We start from the raw sequence: 23,624 nt of genomic DNA, 5'->3' as shown, positions 1-23,624 counted from the left end.
TCTCTCTGGCATTTCCACAAATAACCCTCAATTGTGGAAGTGACTGCAGTATGGCAGTCTCTATTGTTGAGACACACAAGCAACCACACCTTGACAAGGTCTATGGTTCATGGGGTCAAACACGTCTACATATCAGTTATGACAAGTTACAGGTAATATTTTTATATTACGAAATATTTCTATAAATCTAAAAATGTTATATGTAACATGTCAGAACTGATATATTACACAAGTGAGATACCTCACTTGTCTTCATGAAATCCTTCCTCGGGACAATTATATAGCTTTGCGTGTGTGAGGCATAGTTTTGCTCAGTACTTACTAGGACACTGCTGTCGAAAATTTAAATCTTCGTAATTTCTTCCTGTTGCAAGGAATCGCAATGCTGCTCTCAGCCATACACATTGTAATGCTTCGGAAATTTCTGTGTAAATTCTAGAACCACATGGCCTTCCTCAGTCTCGAACACATGATATTTTAAATAGAAGGGCGAGAGAGACGAATCCGACCTACTGCACATTGCTTGTTTCTGTGTGCAGGTCTGCAAACAGTCATGGGCAAATTATGGACGCGGCGGCCGAACGGCGGCCGACAAGTACCTACTGTACGATCCATAGAGTTTCAGTGTATCTGTAGAGAAGAACAACAAGTGTTTATGTATTATTCTGTGCTTTTAGTGACTGTGATGATTGTTAAGGACAAATGAAGAAATAAAATTAGACTTTTAAGTAATTCATGTGTTGGGCTTGCTAGAAGCAAGACATGTTCATATTTACGAGTGGTTCTTAAACCGACTCGGTTATGAATGTTAATTTAATGCGTTTCTAAAGCTCAAAATACGAGTTAAATACGAGAAGACGGAGATATTTACATGTGAAATGCGAGAATGTTATTCTACATACTACAATATATCGTTAATTGGTGAAAACATAAAGTTTGTATATTTACTCCACATGTTTTATCGTTTAAAGCGTTAGAGCTTGGTGACCAGCGAAAAGGACTTGAAAAAACGGGAATTTTGAGAAGGAATGGAAGAGGATGATATGATGTGTTGCCATAGCAACCAAATATAACAAGACAAGAGAACTGTTTCATGTAACTGGATTAAGTCCAAAAATCAAATGGAAAAATTTGTGGATGCAACAAAAGGGAAGACGTAACGAAGTAATATCGTTAAAAGAACGGAAAGAAGACCTCGACGTATTAGACTAAGAAGAGATACGACGAGAATAATTCAACTAAGGAGATCCAGGGGGACGAGCATACAGATGTCACACACATTGCAGCGACGCCGAAACAGAAACAACATCCGACGCTGCCAGACCAGTTGCTGTTCACTGGTGCTGATTACACGTTCGCTCATAAGCGTTGTGAGAATTCTATTCTGGGTGAGCGCAAAATAGAACTTTAGTACCTTAGCAAGAATCGATGCCAACAGTAGAGTGACACTTATTGGTGTAGTTATTATACTCTTGAGTTGAATTTATTTGAATGATTACTAGGTCTAAATATCATAAGAATATGGATCACGAACAGCAAATTGGAGAAATGTCAAAACCAGGCATGGCTATGAAAATTAGTAAACAAGGGCCAGACAGGTCTGAATTAGTAAACCTAATCAAAGCTCAAAATAATAAATGCAACTGTAGCTGCTGAAAATACTACTTTAAGTAGGGAATTAAGTGAAACCTTAAGTAAAGAACTAAACTCAGTAAATTCTCAATTAAATTTGTTAAATACCAAAGTAGAATCGCAAAGAATTTGGTAGTCTATACGAAAGCAAAGGGGCTTTAAAGACCGAATTTGACGATTTAAGTAATAAAGTACAGGTTTTGAAATTAGAATTAAAGAATGAAGTAACTAACTCTTTAAACCTTCATGTATATCAATTGTTCACTGATTTTAGTGAGAAACAAAATGATCAAATTCAGGATTTGACAAAAAAGTTAGAATTTAATGTTGAAGGTTAATGTAATAAAATGGAGTCTGAACTTAGTGGAAGGTTAGGATCATTTGAAAATGTGTGTAATGTTAAGTTTGATGCTGTAAGACAGAGACTGCATAATTTAAAAGGGAGCGTCGATGAAACTAGCGAATTAATACCAATAATCCAATCGCAAATTACAGGCGTTAATACACGAGTAGAAAATGTAGAAGTTTCCAAGAGATACAGTAAATATAAGTAGTCAGGAGGAACAATTTGAAGGAATTATAGATCGAAAAGTCACTGAGAGAATAACATCTGGGAACGTGTCGCCTATTGTTTCTTCTTAACTTTCAGATACTCAAAATGTTATAGATGGCTTGCAGAAAGAATTTAAACTTATCCATGATAAAGTAGACAATAGGATGACTTCTCCTAATGTGATATTGACTAGTGAAGTGATAACTTATCTACAATGGGGGGGGGGGGGCAATTCAGGATTATCCAGGCAATTCCCTAAGTTTAAGCTGGACAGGGATGTACACCCAACACATATTTGGAAAGTTCAACCAGGTCTTGCCAAAGAACTGGGAAGATTCTAAGAAAATTGAATTTTCTGTGGGGTACCTTTTAAGGGAAGCCTCAGAGTGGAGTACTGTAAATATCGAGAAATTTTCTTCTTGCTGGCCAGGGTGACATAGCGGTTCTAGGCGCTACAGTCTGGAACCGCGCTTCCGCTACAGTCTCAGGTTCGAATCCTGTGTGTGTGATGTCCTTAGGTTGGTTAGGTTTAAGTATCTCTAAGTTCTAGGGAACTGATGACCTCAGAAGTTAAGTCCTATAGTGCTCAGAGCCTTTTGAACCTTTTCTTCTTGGGGAGACTTCCAGAAGAAATTTAAGGAAATGTACTGGTCCGCTAGTGCGCAGGAAAAACTGTTGTCAGATTTGTGGGACGCAAAGTATTACAATAATATGTGTGGAACAATGAGACTGGCATTTAACATGGGCGATGTACTTAGATAAGCCAATGGAAGAAGAGGGATTGGTGAGAATTTTAATAAGACGATTACCCATTTACGCGAGGAAAGATATATTATGTAGAGGGTGGAAAATAGTAGAAGAATTGTTTTTGTTTGTGGACGCACTTGATGCTTTAAATAAAGACCGCAACGAGAGCGTACACCAAAGTGAAAATCATAATTACAAAAGGAATAGTAATAATAATCTAAAAGACATGAGACCAACTTAGCTAGAGTACACCAGGGCAACAGAAATAATGGCAACGATAATTATCAGAAGAAGCATCCGCCTTCGAATTTAGGTCCAGTAACTTCGCAGGAATCGGGTGATGGGGCCGACGGTGGGTCAAGCCTGGCTGGTGGTTCGATCGGTCGGCTCCGAAGCGGCCAGGCTGGCTGGCTGCCTCGGCCGCTAGCATGTCAACATGTCTCGACATCGCTAGCTCAACCGTCGTCTGTTTAGCGAGCGTTCCTCTGCTCAGCCACAAGTAAACCATCGATTACGGGTGGCGTAGCGTAACCCTAAAAGGCATGGCTAACGTCGGTGTTGTTCATTCGCTGATGTAGCACACAGCGACTATACTTTCCTGTGTTTCCTTGCAATGTACCAACCTTACTTTGACACCCCGCTCCTCGGACGATACCACATAGACCACAGAAGAATTTCATGTATTTAACTGTCGTGGACTGAAATATTATTCGCGATAGAGTAGCCGGTTGCTACTGAAAGTTCGTTGCTTTATCGACAGATGATGAGTGTCGAGATTTGCGGCAAATGCATGCACAGACGTTTGTGGAGATATTTGCGTAGACAGATTCTGCAGATCCTTCCGTGATACCACTGTGTTGCCTGTGCTACCACAGACTGTAATGATCTGACGAGTATAACAACATCTTTGCTTCTGATTTAGTATGTTTTGATGCCACTTTTGTGCGCGGGTAAAACAAGTTTGAATAAAGTAGGCAATGTGGTTATGTGAAACTATCATGTGTTATCCTGAAGTACATTTGAAGTGCTGTTAATAGAGCAATAATAAAGAATGAGACGCTCGGCCGCACCGTCTGTAAAGTACAGTGAGGGTGGAGCGACAGGTAACGTGAACAAAGCGGGTTTTGCCCCAGCTTCTGTTAGAAACTTTGGTGAGTAGGAAAAGAGAATTGATTGAAAAGTCGCAACCGAACACATTTAACTATAGGGCCAAGTACCCATGTTTTTATATTTTCTATGTTTTCTTCCACTAGGTGTTAATGTATTATCTGTCTGTCTATTAACTGTTTACGTTAAGAGTGACACTTAGCGAAGCGTTAATGTGCTATATGTAACTAAAAACTGTGATAACGTATGTTGTAAACGAATCATCTACAATCCGACTCACATCTACAAGGTTCATTCACATTCAGCGCACTTACGCACAAGCAAATGATTACACACTCTACCTTCGCTTAATGAGTTTTCACTTGCAGAACCTAGCGGCTATTTCAATGCCATACGTGCTTCAACAAGACGCCTTATGCACAAGTGTGAAAGTTGACTGTCATGTGAAAGTTGACTGTCAAATACTTCGCAGAATGTCGGAAGCAGTATCTTAGAACAGTTGCAAAAATTGTTTCAGTAGACCATTTTTTTTTTTTTTTTTTCAGTCGGGCTGTGCTACCAATGAAGTGAACTATACTGAAATTTTACTTTAGTTGTAACAGAGATAAGATTCCAGTTCATATCCTCTTTATGTTATCACTCCCAGATATCTCCGTGACAATATTGCCCAACTGCAAATTTTAGAATTGTGTAGTTATGAATTTATGGGCAGAGCTTGAAATATAAGTTTTCCGTGTGAGAAAAGTACCCAATACATTATTCAGAAGTTATCTGAAGTTCAGAAACACTCAGTTCACCTGATTACCTTCTTTTGGGACTGTGGAATGAAGAATATGATGCTCTGCTTGCTTGTGTGAGTATTTAGCCTGTTATTAAGATCTTAGTAAATTTGAATGGCCTTACTAAAAGCTCTGTTAATGTTGGGATTTCTTCTCATTCCATTCAAGTATGGAGCAGGAGAAAAATCATTGCTTAAATGCCTATGCCCATCTAATAGTTAGCATGGTGTAGCCATTGTGGTCCTTTTGGGAGTGGTATTTAGGGGACTGTAGTATATTCCTAAATTCGTCACTTAACAGTATTCAGCCTTCCTTTTGTATACTCTTAGTTTGTATTGTGTGTTCATTGGATTGTTATTTTTTGTTGCTTTCTCTGATGGTGGCAATGTTAACAGTGAATCCTATGATTGATATCCATTAATGTTGAAACACTTTAAGTATGCATTTGGGGGTTGGAGGGCATCTCACTCCAATGTATTCAGTTATTTAGTGGATACATTCCAGTCTCTGCCCATTATGCCCATGGTGGCTCCCACTAATACTATGGAAGGTTGGTTGGTTGATTTGGGGAGGGGACCAAAGAGCGAGATCATTGGGTTAGGGAGGGATGGGAAAGTAAGATGTCCATACCATTTCCAAGGAACCATCCCGGCATTTGCCTGAAGCAGTTTAGGAAAATAATGGAAAACCTGAATCAGGATGGCCGGATGTGGGTTTGAACTGTCATCCTCCTGCTTTTTCTAAAGTATTAGAAACTGTTACGTATAACCAATGTGTAACTTTCTAGATAATAAACCGAGCGAGGTGGCTCCGTGTTTAGCACACTGGACTCGCATTCGGGAGGACGACAGTTCAATCCCGTCTCCGGCCATCCTGATTTAGGTTTACCGTGATTTCCCTAAATTGTTTCAGGCAAATGCCGGGATGGTTCCTTTGAAAGGGCACGGCTGATTTCCTTTCCAATCCTTCCCTAACCCGAGCTTGCGCTCAGTCTCTAATGACCACGTTGTCGACGGGACGTTAAACACTAACCACCACCACCATCTTTATAGATAATAATTCTATTATTTCCAATGAGCAATTTGGTTTTAGGAAAAATAGATCGACCACTCATGCTATTGATTCGCTCATTAAAAAGGTTCTCCAGGTATTTGGAGAGAAGGATTTTGCTCTGGTCACCTTTTGTAATCTGAGTGAAGCATTTGATTGTGTGAACCACAAGTTATTTCTGCATAAATTAGAGATTGCAGGTTTTCAAAACAGTGGCTTGGGTATTCTTTGGTCTTTTTTGGAGCACCGTAAACAGATAGATTGTATTAATGAAGATACATCCAATGTAGCCGATGTCCTGTGTGGTGTGCCTCAGGGCTCGGTGCTTCGCCCACTGCTTTTTCTGATTATGATTAATGATTTACCATCTAATCTAAGTTCCCATTCAATCTTATATGCTGACGATACAACCTTTATCAACAATGACCCTGACGTTGAATTGTTAAAAAATATAACACAAAATACCATCAGTGAAGCATCAAAATGGTTCAGACCAAACAGTTTTTTATTAAATGAAAATAAAACACAGTTAATGTTTCTCAGCTTAAGAAATACCTTATTTCTGAATGTTTCAAATAATGTTAAATTTCTTGGTATATATTTAGATAGTAAACTTAATTGGAATTACCATATGAACTATATATCTGCTAGGCTTTCTAGAGTAATCTGTTTGTTGAGAAGATTAATAGGTTGTGTATCAGATCAGTATATTAGATCAGCATATTTTGCCTTCTTTCAGAGCATTATTTCCTATGGTTTACTATTATGGGGAAACTGAAGCCATGTACATGATATGCTTCTACTGCAAAAAAAAAAGTTGTAAGAATTATTACTGATTCGGGTAGACTAGATTCCTGCAAGCCATTGTTTGTAAAACACACACACACACACACACACACACACACACACACACACACACTCTCTCTCTCTCTCTCTCTCTCTCTCTCTCTCTCTCTCTCTCTCTCTCTCTCTGCCCAAACTCTTTGTCTTTAAATATGTCTGCTTGTGTCTGTATATGTGTGGATGGATATGTGTGTGTGTGTATACCTGTCCTTTTTTTCCCCCTGAGGTAAGTCTTTCCGCTCCCGGGATTGGGATGACTCCTTATCCTCTCCCTTAAAACCCACATCCTTTCGTCTTTCCCTCTCCTTCCCTCTTTCCTGATGAAGCAATCGTTGGTTGCGAAAGCTTGAATTTTGTGTGTATGGTTGTGTTTGTGTGTCTATCAACATGCCAGCACTTTCGTTTGGTAAGTTACATCATCTTTGTTTATACACACACACACACACACACACACACACACACACACACACACACACACACACACACACACACACACACACTGTTGTTCTACGTACCATGAACAATTTACCAAACGAGAAGTTAAGAGAAAATATACATTCGTATAGTACGAGAAACAGGAAACACATTGATGGACCTTTTCAGTGTTTAACTAAGTCTTTAAAAAGCTATCATGTAATAGGTTCCAAATGTTGGAATAAATTTTCTCTTTGTAAATTCGGTTGTTCTATTGAAAAGATCAAGCCAAAACTGTATGAGTAGCTGGTCGAGCACCCTTTTTATTCCCTTGATGAATTTCTTGATTGCAGTAAAAAACAAATAATATTATAAAATTTGGCTGCTCCCGATATGCTATATTAATTATTTCATTGGCAGTTCTTGTTACCTACTTGTTAGTAGCTAGTAATAACCATTAATCTGTTTTCTCTGCACGGTTGCAAATGGCAGTTATTATAATCTGATGTAATATTTCTTTGTATATAGTATGTTTTCCTGTCTTGGTATTCTGTATTCTGACTTTTCCTGTATTTTGTACTGGAACATTCTGATTGATTTGTTTGTACTACCTCACTTTATATATTGTATCTCCTGTCTATTGATTATTTATAAAACTATTGTAATATTGTACTTATAACTCCTGCATATAATTTTGTTTATATTTTGTAATTTGACATTGTCTATTGCTTCTGTAAGCTTAACGACAGTAAAATATTAGTCCCTTCTTCTAGGCATTGTTTTCCACGTACACATTTTTTGCTGATTTTGTGGAGAAGATCCTCATTTGTTGTCACCTAAGTCCTCTTAATTTTCAGCATCTGTCTGTAACACATCTTCAACTCTCTTTTTTTCCAATTTCCAAATGGTCCACAATTCATTTCCATACTGTGTTGCGCAACCCACACACATTCTTAGAAATTAGTTTCTCATATTAAGGCCTATGTTTGATAATAGTAGGTTTCTTGTGTCGTCCTTGCTTCATCCATCATGTGTTACTTTGCTTCAAAGATGGCAGAATTCCTTCATTTTGTCTACTATGTGGTCCACAGTTTTGATGTTAGGTTTGGTACTAGTCTCATTTTTGCTTTTTCTCAGTAAGCCTACTTAAATCTTTCTTCAGTTTACTCTTAGTCCATATTCTGTACTCATTCGAGCCTAAATGTTAATCCCACTGCTGAACCTTTCTTTTATTTCCTTAATTGCTTTTTCAGTGTGCAGCCTGATCAGTAGAGAAAAGACTGAATCCCTGCTGTATGCCTCATTTCAATCTGAGCACTTTGTTCATGGTTGTTGATACTTATTGCTCTGTCTCATGTATTACCTGTCTTTCCCAATAGCTTGTATGTACTTTTCTGAGAATTTTAACTTTTTGCACCATTTTACATGTCACACGCTTTATCTGTGTTGACAAATCCTATGACGGTGCTTTCGTTTTTCTAAAGTTTTGCTTATGCTATAAAATACATCAGAACTGGCTTTCTGGTGCCTAATGTAGATTTCCCAAAGCCAAACTGATCATTTAACAAAACCTCATTTACTTTCCCATTCTTGTTTGATAATTTTCTCATCTATCTACCCTTTTGTGTGGATGATATGTTTTTAAAAATGTGATGGTATGTCTCTAGGCTCATAGTTTATACACAATAACTTGAGTACTAATTTAGTTTTCCTTTGGTCCAATGATTTTAGAATTTCTGCTGTATTTGATCACACATCTCACTGACTCCAATACTGGATTCTCTATATCCTCCAATGTACCTCCTGTTTCTTCTATCACCTGAACAGACTGTTGCTTCCTCTTGTAGAGGTCCTCAAATTAATCTTTTCACCCATCTGCACTCTTTCTTTCCCTCCCTCCCTCCCTCCCTCCCTCCCTCCCTCCCTCCCTCCATCCCTCCCATAGTGTTGACACCTTTGCTTTTTAATTTACTAAAGGTTGTTTTGGCTTTTCTGTGTGATGAATCTGGTCTTTTGATGGCCATTTCCTTTTTGATTTCTTCATATTTTTCCTGTAGCTATTTCACTTTGGCTTCCCATTGTATTAGGCCTACCTTACTTTTTTAATAATTAGTAGTAGTTCTTCTGTTACCTAAGTCTTTTGTGCAGTTACCCTCTTTGTTTGTTCCATGTCTGTGACTGCTCTTTTTAGGCTTGTCTGTTCATCTACAACTGAACTACCTACTATAGAAATATTTATCACAGTACCTACAGCCTCAGAAATCTCAAAAGACATCTCATCATTCCTCACTACTTCAGTATCTAATTTCTTTACAAATAGATGCTTCCTTGTAATTTTCTGAAACTCAATCTACTTTTCGTTGTTAGTAAATTGAGATCTGAGGCTATATTTGCTCCGGAATATGCCTTACAATCAAATATCTGATTCTGGAATCTTTGTATGACCATGATGTAACCCAGCTTATATCTTCCCACTAACGTGGGCCTTTTCCAAGTATACCTGCACCTCTTGTGATTCTTTAACAGTATATTTGTTTTTTTTTTTTTCTAGCTGAAATTCATTACAGACCTCAGAACCTTTCTCCTTTCTAGCACAAAGTCCATGTGCTCCCGTAAGTCTGTTTTCTACTCTATTACTGTTCTAGTTTCCCATGATTATTAGATTTTTATCTCCCTTTCCTCACTGAGTTACTCATACAGCACCTTCAAAAGCTCTCTTACCTCTTCATTTCCTGCTTGTTATTTTGGCTTGTGTACCTGAACTATTGTTGTCTCCATTGGTTTGCTGACAATTTTGATGGTAATACTCATATAACTCAACTGCTTTCAGTGATTCACTCTTTGCCCTACCTTTTTATTCATTAGAAATTTTACTGTTATACCATTTTCTGCAGTTCAAGGCATTGCCCTATATTCATCCGACTATAAATCTAATTTTTCCATTTCTTGTCACTGTCTAATGCTGTACCTAAATTAAGTTTTGAATTTCCTTTCTCATATTTTCTACCACATTCAGACTTCAAATATTTCTCGCATCTGCTTTTAGAATGTCGTTGTTTTGCTGGTTTTTCAATTTATTTTTTCTCATATGGTCATGCCCTGTTGGCAGTTCCCTCCTAGAAATTCAAATGATGAACTAATGTGGATTTGTTTGCTAATGGAGAGATCATCATTACACATCTGTTACAGGCCACATGACCTGTAGATTCACATTGTGTATTTAATGCAGTGGTTTTCATTATTTTACGCATTGTCATGCTGTTGGTCATTGCTGATTGTTCCATGTTTAGGAACATTTTCCCATACCAAAGGCCGCCTGGGACCTCGTACGTTTTGATTAGTAGTAAAAACAGACAATATAAAATCCAGGATGGAATAATGAAAATATATGAACAGGATACATTGCTACTCACCATATGGTGGAGATGTTGACTCACAGACAAGCACAACAGAAAGACTGCTCACAAGGTAAGCTTTTGGCCAAAAGCTCTTCTTCTGCATGAAACAACATACTCACACACATTCATACACATGTAACTAACATCACATGACTACCGTCTCTGGCAGCCGAGGCCAATGACATTGATCATGACTTTGGTACCCTGCTGAGTTATTTGTTGTGCCGACTGGCCTCAATATACCTCCCAGGTCATGTTCACACCTTTTTTGTCAGGTTGTATTGATGAAGTCGTACTTGATCTGTCCAATAAGATAATCCGTGCTGCCAGTATTACCATTCTCCACTCAATGGGCCCCATTCACCATTGACCACTTCTACAGCGGACCACTGCCACCGCAATCCGTAATTGTCGTCGTGCCTTGCAACATCTTAAGCGGCCCCCGTCCTTCACTGGTCTTATGACATTTAAACATCTTTGCCCCAAAGCCAAGACTTTCTTCACCTCAAAGCTCGTTACTTAATGAAACGGAGCAAGATGGTGTGTTGGAAATGCTTTGTCTCCTCTTCAGGTTCTTCTGACCCTTTGTCATAGGTGCCAACGGCAGTCTTCCATTATGGGCCTTGTCTTTCCAGGTGGCATTTGTAAAGATCTGCCAGTTCTCATGGAACACCTTATGACACATTTTGTGACATTATCGGCATCAACCTCCTATCCAGCTTCCTTCCTCCTCCGGAAAGTTCCCGCTTATGTTTTACCCCTTGTCAGGCGGAATTCTACAATGAACCTTTTACTGAATGGGAGCTTCTTCTGGCTCTCCCTTCTTTGCACGATTCAGCTCCTGCCCTGATTCTGCCCATAACCCATTGCTTCAACACCTCAATCCTTGACAGTGCTAATATCTCCTCCTCGTGTTATATTTGGCTCCAAGGCATTTTCCCCTCTCAGTGGAGAGCCAGTATTTTGGTTCCTATCCTTAAGCCTGGCAAGCATCTGTTGTCCCTTGATAGTTACTGGCCAGTCATTCAAACCAGTGTCCCTTGCAAGTTACTAGAACAGATGGTGGCTCAATAGGATCCTTGAATCTCAGGATCTTTTGTCTCCTTACCAGTGCTGTCTTCGGGAGGGACGGCCTCCGATCGATCATCTGCTTTGATTGGAATCTGCAGTTCGGCAGGCCTTTCCTCAGCGCTGCCAACTGGTCATGTTTGCTTTAATCTTCATAACCTCTTCAACACAACTAGGTGCCATGACATCACTCTTACGCTCCGTGAATGGGGGCTTCGGGTCGCCATCCCCATTTTTATTCATCAGTTCCTGTCCCATTGATCAGAGTTTGGTTAGGCACTGTTCTAAGCTCTCTGTAGACTCAGGAGTTTGGCATTCTGCAGGGCTCCATTTTAACTGTTCTCCTTTTTCTCATCACTATTAATGGACTTGTGGCCTCTGCCGGACCATTGGTCAACCCTGTTCTGGCATTGATGTTGGGGTGCAGATCATTCAACGCTTCTCTGCCTTTACTGGGCATTTATTCTGTCCCGCCCGGACTATGGTTGCCAAGTTTATGGATCAGCTGCCCCTTACGCACTCCTGGACCCAGTTCACCGTTGTGGTATTTGTTTAGCCACTGGTGCCTTTTGCACTAGCCCTGTTGATAGTCTTCTGATTGATGCTGGGACCCCTTCCTCTTTAGATTTGGCCATCACACCTCCTATTTTTGTATGCCATCACTATCTGCTCTTCCCCTGCTCACTGCTACTACTCTATTCTTTTCACGGCTCCGAGCCATTGTCTGCCCGCTGTCCGCCCTCGGGTGGGTTTGGTTGGGCTTGGCCTTGCTTTGTCCATGATGATTTCTATTTCTCCTCCTCATCGTCTTCCTCTCGTTAAGACACCCCCCCCCCCCCCCCCCCCGGAAAGCCTCCATCACTCCAATGGTGTTCCACTGTTTGTTCCGCATACTCTTCCTGGAGTTTCAGGACGCCATTGCTTACACTGATAGCTCTAAATCTGCCGATCATGTGGGATATGCCTTCACGTCGTCTGTTGGCACAGAACACCATCTCTTAGCTGCCATGTTTGAGGTGCTTACTGCAGGATTGATTGCCGTCTATCAGGCTCTCTGTTTCATTAAATGATGATCTTGGTGATGCTGCTGGTTTGGTTGATTTCCTTTGGTTTCCTGGCCACGTAGGTATCCCGGATAATGAACTTGCTGACCATCTGGTTGGGGGATCGGTCACCTACATTCTGTTCTCAGTGACCCCTCTGGGGGTGGATTTGCGGCTTGACATCAAATCTCTTTTTGCTCACTTGTTGGCCAACTTGGGAGGCTACTCCCTGTCTAATAAATTTTGCACCATCCAGGAGACTCCCACCATGTGGCTTTCCTCTCTTTGCCTCTTCCAGTGTGAATCTACTGTCCTCTGCCGTCTTCGTATCGGCCATAGTAGGTTGACCCATGGTTTTTTACTCCGCAATGAGCTGCAGCCCCTCTCCTGTGCCCCTCTGCACCTTTGTAATTGCAGAGCTTCCCTCTTGGTCCATATTTTGCTGGACTGCCCCCACCTTTTGGCCTTTCACACTATTTATGCCCTCCCACCTTCATTGCCTCAGGTGTTATACCAGATGACCCTTGCATGGTTATGCCTGTCCTCAGTTTTCTTCATGAAATTTGTCTGTCTTTTCCTATGGATTTTGAGACCCTCAGTTAGTGTAGGCATTGGCTGTTTAGGCATTTGTCATGCCTCTACACCAGCCAGTCTGTCCCTGCCTTTTTCCCTTCATTTTGTCTGATCTATTGTGCAGTTTTGTTTCTGCTGTGTGTATGTCTTCTTCACATGGTGTTATCCCCATTGTATTGTAATCTTGTACAGTGTGGGTGTTGGGACAGGTCATGACAGTGCTACTACCCCACCATGTATAGTGTTTTTGGGCCATCCCTGCTCTCCCAGTTTCCACCCACTCCATCCTGTACTCCCCTCTTCCTGCTGGCCTGCCATTCCCTTTCCCTCTTTGTTTGTCCGTTATCCCTTCCCTCAACTGGACTGTTCTGCTTATGTTGTACCTCCCTCGGTTTCTGTCATCTTAGATCATGGAAGTGATGTCCTCACTGTTTGGTTCTCCCCCTGCACTCCCACTCAAGCAACCAACCAATCTTTCTAACAACGAGAAAACATATCAATACTCGCTCTCCATGGAGGATATGAGACCTATACCTCATGACACTTAAGTGTCATTATCACTAATGCCATGGGGTGGACAACTGTTGCTTCAGTGGTTTTTGTAGTCTGAAATCTCCTAGGGTCATGTCTGATACTGCTGGATGATTCATACAAGAATACAAGAACAAGTGATGGTATTTAATCATTGTGGTTTTTACATTGATCAGTGGAACACTAATACTTGGAAGTATATCCTTTGTGAACTCCACAATACGACTTACAATGATGTCTGTCTGTTCTTAGGGGAATATTAGTCCTAGTTCTATGTTGACAATGCCTTATGAAACCTTTTTATTCATGGGACTGTCATTCCCCCAAGACAGTATTTTAGATGTGGCTTAATCTGCAAGAATCATCAACAGCATTCTATCCGCAGTTCGCCCTATTCAGATTAAAACTATTTGCTGGAATGGGGCTCAGATCTGCAACTTTGTCTTTCTCAAAAACTGCTCTTGTTAATTAAGATTCCATGCATCACTCATCACTGACCTACAGTTTCACTTCCACCAGTGCCTCCCTTCTGCTTTCTAAACATCACAGAAGTTCTCCTACATATCTTGTGGGTCTAGCGCTCATAGGTGGAAAGATTTTGCAGAAAAATACCCTAGTCACATTTAGTAGGGTTGTTTACATAATAGACATTTCACTCTGCACTGGAGTGTGCACTGTTTTGAAACTTCCTGCCAGATTAAAACTGTGCTCTGGACTGGGAGTCAAACCCGGTATCTTGACTATTGTGCTTGTACTGTCTCAGCTATCCCGGTATCTTGACTATTGTGCTTGTACTGTCTCAGCTATCCGAAGCTAACTGAGGACCTGCCCTCACAGCTTGACTCCTGTCAGTACATCTTTTGTTAAATGTTCACTGTTCATGGATTATTTGGCAATCTTCCATTATTCATCCACCACTATGACGTTGACTGGGAATTTGTAAGTGACTGAGAAAAGACTGGAAGAATGGACATAAATTAAGATTTAGGTTCTTGTCAGACAAAAAAAAGTTTGAGTTAATTTCATGTCAGATTTTTAACCAGTAAGAGCTCAAAACAGGGAGAAGCTGTTTTAAATTTCAGTTAATCTATATGATTTCTGGCTCCAATCTTTTACAACAGATTAAACTGTATACCACACCTGAAGAACTGAGTGCCTGAAATTGCTGAATATCTGAAGTGTCCCCACTAATGAGAATGAGGACACACACTTTGCTTTGCAAAGTCCTATAAAAGCTTCATAAGATTCAAATTTGGCTCTTACAGCTCTGTTTAGGCATCAGCAAGGGCCTGATACCTCTAGATGCTGCAGTCATATCTGCGTATGTGTGCAGAGGCAATTGAAGTCTCTGAGCATGGCAGTTTCTCTTCATAACAGGGCAAAATTATTAATTATTGACACAGTCACAGGCATTTTGTAGGGTCTAGTATCCAGACATTAAGAGGACATTCAGGTCATCAGACTTGATGGAGCCATCCAGTGGTCTTTTCTAAAGAATGCTAAATAAGGCTTGATGTATCAGGTCTCAAGGTAATAACCTAGGCATGGAATAAACTATCTCCCAGGCTAGTTCACAAGCCCAATGTAATTTGCAGCATACCTGAATTAAACTGTCTTGTACACAACAGAATATTGTTAAAAGTGAGTTTTATTCCATTGCAATTCTATTTCATGATTATTCTGATGGTTACAAGCCGAGATTTTTTCTGAATTACTAAGAAGCTCGGACATGAAAGTTCATTCGGCCCCAAAGAGACTGGAAGGGACGACAAACATCCACAACAGAACATTTTTTCTGCTTCAAATCTCTCACTGCTGCTCTACAAGCAGTACGACGGATGTACCTATTAGAAAAATGGGAATATCTAAGATGTGCAACAGATTAAAGACCAAGCAAAGCTAGGGCATGTATTTGGATCTCTGGATAAAGGGTAAAGCTGTAGGTGACTAAAGTCATGGATGTGTTTACTGTGAAGAAGTGTGCTGTTCCCCAGCAGGCTGTGTCTCATAGGATCACGGGAGGATCATATATCAGTGGGACTTACTTACTCAGCCATTTATTTATCCCTCTACAGCCCAGGACTTCTCCAATCTGCCCACTGCAGAGCCCACTATGACTTGTGTGGTGGTGACCAATTCCCATCTTGCTGTCACTCCCCCCAGTGCCATTCCCCCATATGTCTACCAAGGTGGACTTTAAACATGGCAGACTGTGAAGCTTTCACCTCTGCTGTCACTACTGAATCTCCCCCACATGGTACCATAGATGTGGTAGTTGATCAGGTCACTAGAATGATCGTTTCTGCGGCACAAAACGCAGTCCCTTGTTCTTTATGCTACCTCAGGCGAAAGTCAGTACCTTGGTGGTTGCCGGAAATCACTGAGGCCATTAAAGAGTATTGGCGAGATCTATAGTGACATAAGCAGCACCCTTCCCTAGAGCACCTAATAGAACTGCTCCGTGCCCGTGTTCGCCAGCTTATAAAACCACAGAAACAAGAAGGCTGGGAGACGTACGTCTTGACCATTGGGTGCAATATTTCACCTTCCCAATTCTGGACAAAGACCAGATGTGTTTGTGGGTACCAGACCCCGACAGGTGTCACTGGCATTAGCATCAATGGCGTGTTATCTACCAACGCAAACACAATTGCCGAGCACTTTACTGAGCACTGTACTGGAGCACTGGAGAATTATACCCAGCATTTTGCACCCTTAAACGGTGATGGAAAGGAGAGCCCTCCCGTTCACTGACAGTCACAGTGAACCCCATAACACGCCAGTTACAGAGTGAGAGCTTCTTAGTGTCCTTGCACATTGCCCCAATACAGCTCCTGGTCCAGTTATATCCACAGTCGGGATCAAACATCTCTCGTCCGACTACAAGTGACATATCCGCGTCATCTTCAAGAGGATCTGCTGCGATGGCATCTTTCCATCGCATTGGTGAGAGAGCACCATCATTCCAGTGCTCAAACTAGGCAATTACCCACTTGATGTGGATAGCATTTAGCCTTCTCTCCGAGGCCACCACCCTCCCTCCATTTTAACTCTGTCTCTCTTTCTTTGCATTTATCTGTCTTGGTGGTCGTCTTTTTCCCTACATGTGTTCACCTTGCTTGTCTTCTTGGGGTGGACATTTTAATGTGTTGCAGAGTGGCTGGCTCGTCCTCTTTTTATTATTATGATCAGCCAGCCCAGACAATCTGCTCTATGGTTTTAATATGTTCTTCTACTTTTCCTTGTGGTGTACGTTTCCCCATATTTGTTCGTTCCATTCATTTTATTTTTAGATGTATTGCACAATTCCTTTTCCCCCTTTTACTTTCTGAAATGTACTTCGGATGCTTTTGTATCTTAGGTCTTGCTTGCATCAGGAAAAACCGACTGATGGTTTGGTCCCTTTATACCACAAACCAACCAACCATCCAATCCCTCCCCCTGCGCCCTCTATCCCCCTGCGCCCTCTATCCCCCTGCGCCCTCTATCCCCCTGCCCCATCACCCCACCCCTTTCCCTCCCACACCCGCCCTCCACCTTCCCCCTTTCCCCCTCCCTATCTTCCCCTCTCGCCTCTAGCTCTTTACCCATCTACCTCTTTTCAACACTCTCCCCTCGTCCCTCTCCCCCCTCGCCCCTCTCCCCCCTCGCCCCTCTCCCCCCCTCGCCCCTCTCCCCCCCTCGCCCCTCTCCCCCCCTCGCCCCTCTCCCCCCCTCGCCCCTCTCCCCCCCTCGCCCCTCTCCCCCCCTCGCCCCTCTCCCCCCCTCGCCCCTCTCCCCCCCTCGCCCCTCTCCCCCCTCGCCCCTCTCCCCCCCTCGCCCCTCTCCCCCCCACGCCCCTCTCCCCCCCTCGCCCCTCTCCCCCCCTCGCCCCTCTCCCCCCCTCGCCCCTCTCCCCCCCCCTCGCCCCTCTCCCCCCCTCGCCCCTCTCCCCCCCCCTCGCCCCTCTCCCCCCCTCGCCCCTCTCCCCCCCCTCGCCCCTCTCCCCCCCTCGCCCCTCTCCCCCCCTCGCCCCTCTCCCCCCCTCGCCCCTCTCCCCCCCTCGCCCCTCTCCCCCCCTCGCCCCTCTCCCCCCCTCGCCCCTCTCCCCCCCTCGCCCCTCTCCCCCCCTCGCCCCTCTCCCCCCCTCGCCCCTCTCCCCCCCTCGCCCCTCTCCCCCCCTCGCCCCTCTCCCCCCCTCGCCCCTCTCCCCCCCTCGCCCCTCTCCCCCCCTCGCCCCTCTCCCCCCCTCGCCCCTCTCCCCCCCTCGCCCCTCTCCCCCCCTCGCCCCTCTCCCCCCCTCGCCCCTCTCCCCCCCTCGCCCCTCTCCCCCCCTCGCCCCTCTCCCCCCCTCGCCCCTCTCCCCCCCTCGCCCCTCTCCCCCCCTCGCCCCTCTCCCCCCCTCGCCCCTCTCCCCCCCTCGCCCCTCTCCCCCCCTCGCCCCTCTCCCCCCCTCGCCCCTCTCCCCCCCTCGCCCCTCTCCCCCCCTCGCCCCTCTCCCCCCCTCGCCCCTCTCCCCCCCTCGCCCCTCTCCCCCCCTCGCCCCTCTCCCCCCCTCGCCCCTCTCCCCCCCTCGCCCCTCTCCCCCCCTCGCCCCTCTCCCCCCCTCGCCCCTCTCCCCCCCTCGCCCCTCTCCCCCCTCGCCCCTCTCCCCCCCTCGCCCCTCTCCCCCCCTCGCCCCTCGCCACCCCTCGCCCCTCTCCCCCCCTCGCCCCTCCCGCCACCCCTCGCCCCTCGCCCCTCCCGCCACCCCTCGCCCCTCGCGCCCCCCCCTCGCCCCTCGCCCCTCCCGCCACCCCTCGCCCCCCTCCTCTTCCCCCTCCCTCTCCACTTCTCCCCCTCCCCCCTCGCCCGCCCATTTGCCCTCTCCCCTTCTCCCTTGTGTGTGTGTGTGTGTGTGTGAGGATGTACATGAGTAATTTCTGTAATTAAATAGCCTCTTATTTATTCAAAATGTAGGATCAGATTTCCCAAATAAATCACGTGATACTGATTCACTTCTGGACCTTATTTTTGCAAAAAATAAGGCAGCAGATACTGAACAAAGGTATTGCGATTCTGGTAGTGGCACACTGCCAGAAGTGAGCTGTAATGTGAAATCAGGTGTCCTGGGGCATGTGAAAATATCTCAAGAAGCAATACAAGGAGAAAATAAAGATGCTGTCTTAGCAAATGACCCTGAGAAAAGGTATTTACATTCTTTCTTTTTTTAGTTTTCTACAGCTAGTACTATTGAAATTATTTGATAATTTTCAATGTCATTTTTGCTTAATAATAAAAATAATAAAATTACTAATTTTCCTTCAGGGTATTCAATGTTGTTTGGGCAAAACAGTCGACAAGAAAGCACAAAGTTTGGGAGGGTGATGGTGTTCTGGAAGTGGAAGGGAAGACAGTTATTTTAAAGGTATAAATAAATCTGACATTTTTTGTTGCTTTATTTTGTGAGCATCGATTTTCAGAATATGTTTACTTTGTTATTCAGTGCCATTAATTCAAAACTAGTGACAAAAACCAATGTTGTGACATTTGTTGTCTTCCAGTGTTTGTTCAGTAGTGTATGTACATCGGTGGTTGAGGATTATTTTTCAGAATACTTGTTACATATATCCTAGGCTGTCTATGCTTCTGTGTCTTCCTACCCTCACTCCCCCATGTTCCACTGGGCATAAGGCTAGTATCTCAGGAGTATCAGTCTTCATTGCATACACAGTTTGGTGATTTTTGTAGCTGGTAGACTTGAAACTCTCCCAGTCCTTTATGACTGAATGTTCTAGGCATGCTTCTGTGCCTCCTTTTCAGAAAATCAGTGTAGTGTTGTCTTGTAGAAAATGGAAATATTGGCTGAATCATCTAAATTCTGAGAAAGGTAAAATAAAGGGGGGTCAGCTCCAAGATGAGCTACTTAGTGGTGGGGTAAATCACTGCTGCATGTGCAGTACCCCTGTTGAATTAATCTTACTCAATTCTATGGGGATCTACCTGAGACAACTCTCATTTCTGCAACTGATCACGAGAGGGGATGGTACGGATGCTTCAGAATCTTCCTTTAAACCGACTACCAGCAGGAAGTGTGTACTATTTGTGCATATCAATACCCAACCTATCAAGATTATGAAAAGAAAAGTTGCTACTCACCATATAGCAGACATGCTGAGTTACAGATAGGCACAACAAAAAGACTGTCACTGATAAAGCTTTCGGCCTGTAAGGCCTTTGTCAATAGAAGACAGACAGACACACACACACAAATGCAACTCTCATACACGGATGCAGTCTCAGGCAACTGAAACCACATGCCAGATTTTCTATTGTTTGATTTCAACTTGTGAAGATGTTACAGCAGAGCAGCCTTCCTGAGGATGCTTGTATCAACGTAAGATCTACCCCTAGTAACTAACCAGTTTTATCAGAACGTTTCCATGAGGTAAGAAGGGAAGTGTGGGCACCTTTGATGGCAGTCAGTATTTTATACTTCAGAGCAATTGAGATAGAGAAGTCAATTTAGTTGGAGATTGAGTACCCCTGTTACCATGTTGAATGGAATGGCTCTAATGTACTGTGTGAGTGGGATGTCGTCAGACCTTACACCTGCCGTCTCTGTGACATTCCTGTGCAGGAAGAAAAGGTAAGCCCTATCAGTACATTTGATCATGGTCAGATTTTGGGTGCCTGACACATGGAGCACTCCTCTGAGATTGTGCAAGTCACCCATTTGTGTTTACCATTGTGTGAGCATTTACCATGGGTATTTCAATTTGGAAAAACCACTGTCTCCAGAGTAATGTACTGATGACAGAGGTTGCCCTAGACAATAGTGGATTGCTACTGTAGATACAGGGACAGTATTCCAAAAAATCACGTGCCACGTCAGTGTTGGACAATGGTAATCACCTAGAACCATGTCCTCATTCTGTGGTACAGGAACCACCACCTTACTTATATGCCGCTGCTCTCTGCATATCACATGAGTTTAGAGAGGCAGCCATTAGATGCTCAGAGCACAGAAGAAGGTCGCCTAGATTGTGATGAGCTACAATAGCATACACCTTCAGTTGTCTAAGAATGTAGTGGAAAATATGTGTGTGTGTGTGTGTGTGTGTGTGTGTGTGTGTGTGTGTGTGTGTGTGTGTGTGTGTGTGTGTGTGTGTGTGTGGTGGGGGATGGGGGGAAGGAAGGGAATGTTTATACAGATTGAAATGGTGCCCCTTTAAAACCTATCATTGCATCTGATAAGTGAATGATACTGGAACCTACTATTTGATCATAAGAATTTATTTTTCTACAGAATTCCACAGTTACAAAAATCTGCAAATAGATTTCAGTGCTCTTAAATGCTGTTCGGTCCTGTAACTACACTTACCCAGGAGCCGGAAGGTCAACACACTCTTATTACTAGAGAACATAGCATCTTTTCTACAGAAAGAATAACCCATTTCAGCACAGCGGCATGCTCATTCTCCACCATTTACATCTTAATCTGCTCTCCAGCTGACACACATTCTGTCCACTGGAGTGTGGTAGACAACTTGCACTCCAGTGACTACCTCCCAAGGGAGCTCATGACTATTTCATGAGTACATGCGTGGCAAGTATGGAGTCCCAAGCTATTACAGCACCTACTTCCGTTGTTGTGCTAGTCCTCCATATCAGATTGTTCTTCCCAAGGTAACAGTATTTGATGTAGTTTTGTCTGTCTCTGGGTGTTTTTCTTGTGCATCATTACTTATTTTACATAAGCTTTTTGGGTGAAGGTATTTTTAAACCCCTTTTAGGTTTGACTTCCACTTTCAAATTTTTTTCTATAGTGTGAACTGACTGGCAGAGAACACCTTAAAAAGCACCAACTGCTTAAAGGTATAAAGTTCTGCACACAAGAACTATTTACAGCAATTTATGTGCATGAAAGTCAGTGAGGTAGCCAATCACAAATGGTGGTATCATTATGTACCTTTTCGGTTGTGCCTCCCTACAACAGAGGGATCACACATCTGATGTGTGAGCTGCTAGCTTCCCATGCATGCCAAGCAGTAAGTGTCTGTCTTCTTGGAATGTTGGAATTCCTGTCAATGACCATTCCACCGGATGAACTCTGCTGCAGTTGGGAGTTGTTTTTGGGCTGAAGTCTGCCCACATTCATTTATGTGAAAAATGCATATGTTCAGATTACAATTGCTGTAACTCTTAACTTCTGAACTGATGCTTCTTGAAGTAATGTTCAAAGTTAGCAGTGATGTGGGCTTCTTCACCATTGTTGTTGCTTGCTGGAGTCTGGACTGGAAGTTTTGATAAATTATCAGCCTTCTACTAAATAATAGAAAGCACTTCTTCTGGAACATTGTATTGCTTCTTCTATACAATCTGAAAATAGGCAGCAACCTTTTCAGTAGTTGAAGGGGCAAGTCTGGATGATAGACTGATTTGACCATGTAACATTAACCAAAATGGCCTTGCTGTGCTGGTGGTACTGTGTACGCCTGAAATCAAGGGGAAACTACAGCTGTAATTTTTCCTGACGGCATGCAGCTTTACTGTATGGTTAAATGATTATGGCATCCTCATGGGTAAAATATTCCGGAGGTAAAATAGTCCCCCATTCTGATCTCCGAGTGGAGACTACTCAGGAGGATGTTGTTATCAGGAGAAACAAAATTGGCATTCTGCGGATCAGAGCATGGAATGCCCGATTCCTCAATTGGGCAGATAGGTTAGAAAATTTAAAAAGGGAAAAGGATTGATTAACAATATAGTGGAAATTAGTGAAGTTTGGTAGCAGGAGGAACAAGACTTCTGGTTAGGTGAATACAGAGTTATAAATAGAAAATCAAATAAGGGATAATGCAGGAGTAAGTTTAATAATGTATAAAAATAATAGGAGCATGGGTAACATACTACGAACAGCATAGTGAACGCATTATTCTAGCCAAGATAGACACGAAGCCCAAACCTATCACAATAGTAAAAGTTTATATGCCAACTAGCTCCACAGATGACAAAGGGATTGAAGAAATGTATGATGATGAGACAAAAGAAATTATTCAGATAGTGAATAGTCATGGATGACTGGAATTCGATAGTAAGAAAAGGAAGAGAAGGAAAAGTAGTAGGTGAATATGGAATGGGGGTAAGGAATGAAAGAGGAAGCCGCCTGGTAGAATTTTGTGCAGAGCGTAACTTAATCATAGCTAACACTTTGTTTAAGAATCATGAAAGAATGTTGTATAGGTGGAAGAAGCCTGGAGACACTGGAAGATTTCAGATAGATTATACAGAGGGATCCAAAAAAATGCATCCACTGTTTAAAAGTCCATAAGTGGCAAACTAATTGACGGAGTTGTCTTATCTTCGGTATTGCAATAGTTTGTAGTTCCGGCAATCGCCACTCAAGCATTCTATTGCGTTGTTTTGTTTTGTCAGATGACAGTCGACCGGGTAGTCAGTGTTTTGTTCTTAGTTGCACATAGTTACTCAAGTAAACATGACTGGCGCAAGGCTTACATTCAATGAAAGGAAGTCAGTTTTGAAGTGGTATTTTAAGTACGAAAACATTAATGAGGTTCAACAGCAATGGCAAAGTGAGTGTCAAACAGAGCCAATGATACGTTTAACGATTCGTCGCATTAGAGACAAATTTGAAGCCGAAGGCTGTGTTAAAAATGTACACACAACAATCTGGACGACCTGTAACAGTAACAAGTCCAGCTAACTCCCGTCATGTGTTACAATAATTCATTCGCTCACCACAGAAGTCCGTGAGACAGTGTGCCCGTGAAACTGGAGTGAGTCGCTCAAGTGTTCAGTGAATTTTGAAGACAGCAAAGTGGAAGTGCTACATCCCATGAATGCTACATGCAATGAACGAGGATGACCCAGATTGTAGAATGGAGTACTGCGAGTGGTTTACTAA

General features: G+C 43.0%; 1 protein-coding gene across 8 annotated transcripts in view; it reads left to right on the top strand.

Moving 5' to 3' along the window:
• The first annotated feature begins 712 nt into the window (after window positions 1-712).
• Window positions 713-23,624, top strand: part of LOC126355958 (DNA repair and recombination protein RAD54B-like) — a 385,308-nt gene continuing 362,396 nt past the window's right edge. For 4 of the 8 annotated variants that reach the window (XM_050006555.1, XM_050006552.1, XM_050006551.1 and 1 more), the window contains exons 1-3: window positions 3,768-4,083; window positions 18,677-18,905; window positions 19,025-19,124. In XM_050006555.1, coding sequence (XP_049862512.1) covers window positions 3,984-4,083; window positions 18,677-18,905; window positions 19,025-19,124 — 429 coding nt within the window. In that variant the 5' untranslated portion in view covers window positions 3,768-3,983. Of the gene's footprint in view, window positions 1,389-3,765; window positions 4,084-18,676; window positions 18,906-19,024; window positions 19,125-23,624 lie in introns of those variants that run through there. The other 4 variants (XM_050006553.1, XM_050006550.1, XM_050006554.1 and 1 more) reach the window with 4 other exon arrangements.

The sequence above is a fragment of the Schistocerca gregaria genome, chromosome 3 (genome assembly GCF_023897955.1).
Source record: "Schistocerca gregaria isolate iqSchGreg1 chromosome 3, iqSchGreg1.2, whole genome shotgun sequence".
Taxonomy (NCBI): Eukaryota; Metazoa; Arthropoda; class Insecta; order Orthoptera; family Acrididae; genus Schistocerca; species Schistocerca gregaria.
The sequence above is the reverse complement of the archived record's forward strand: the minus strand, read 5'-3'. Positions and strand labels throughout refer to the sequence as shown.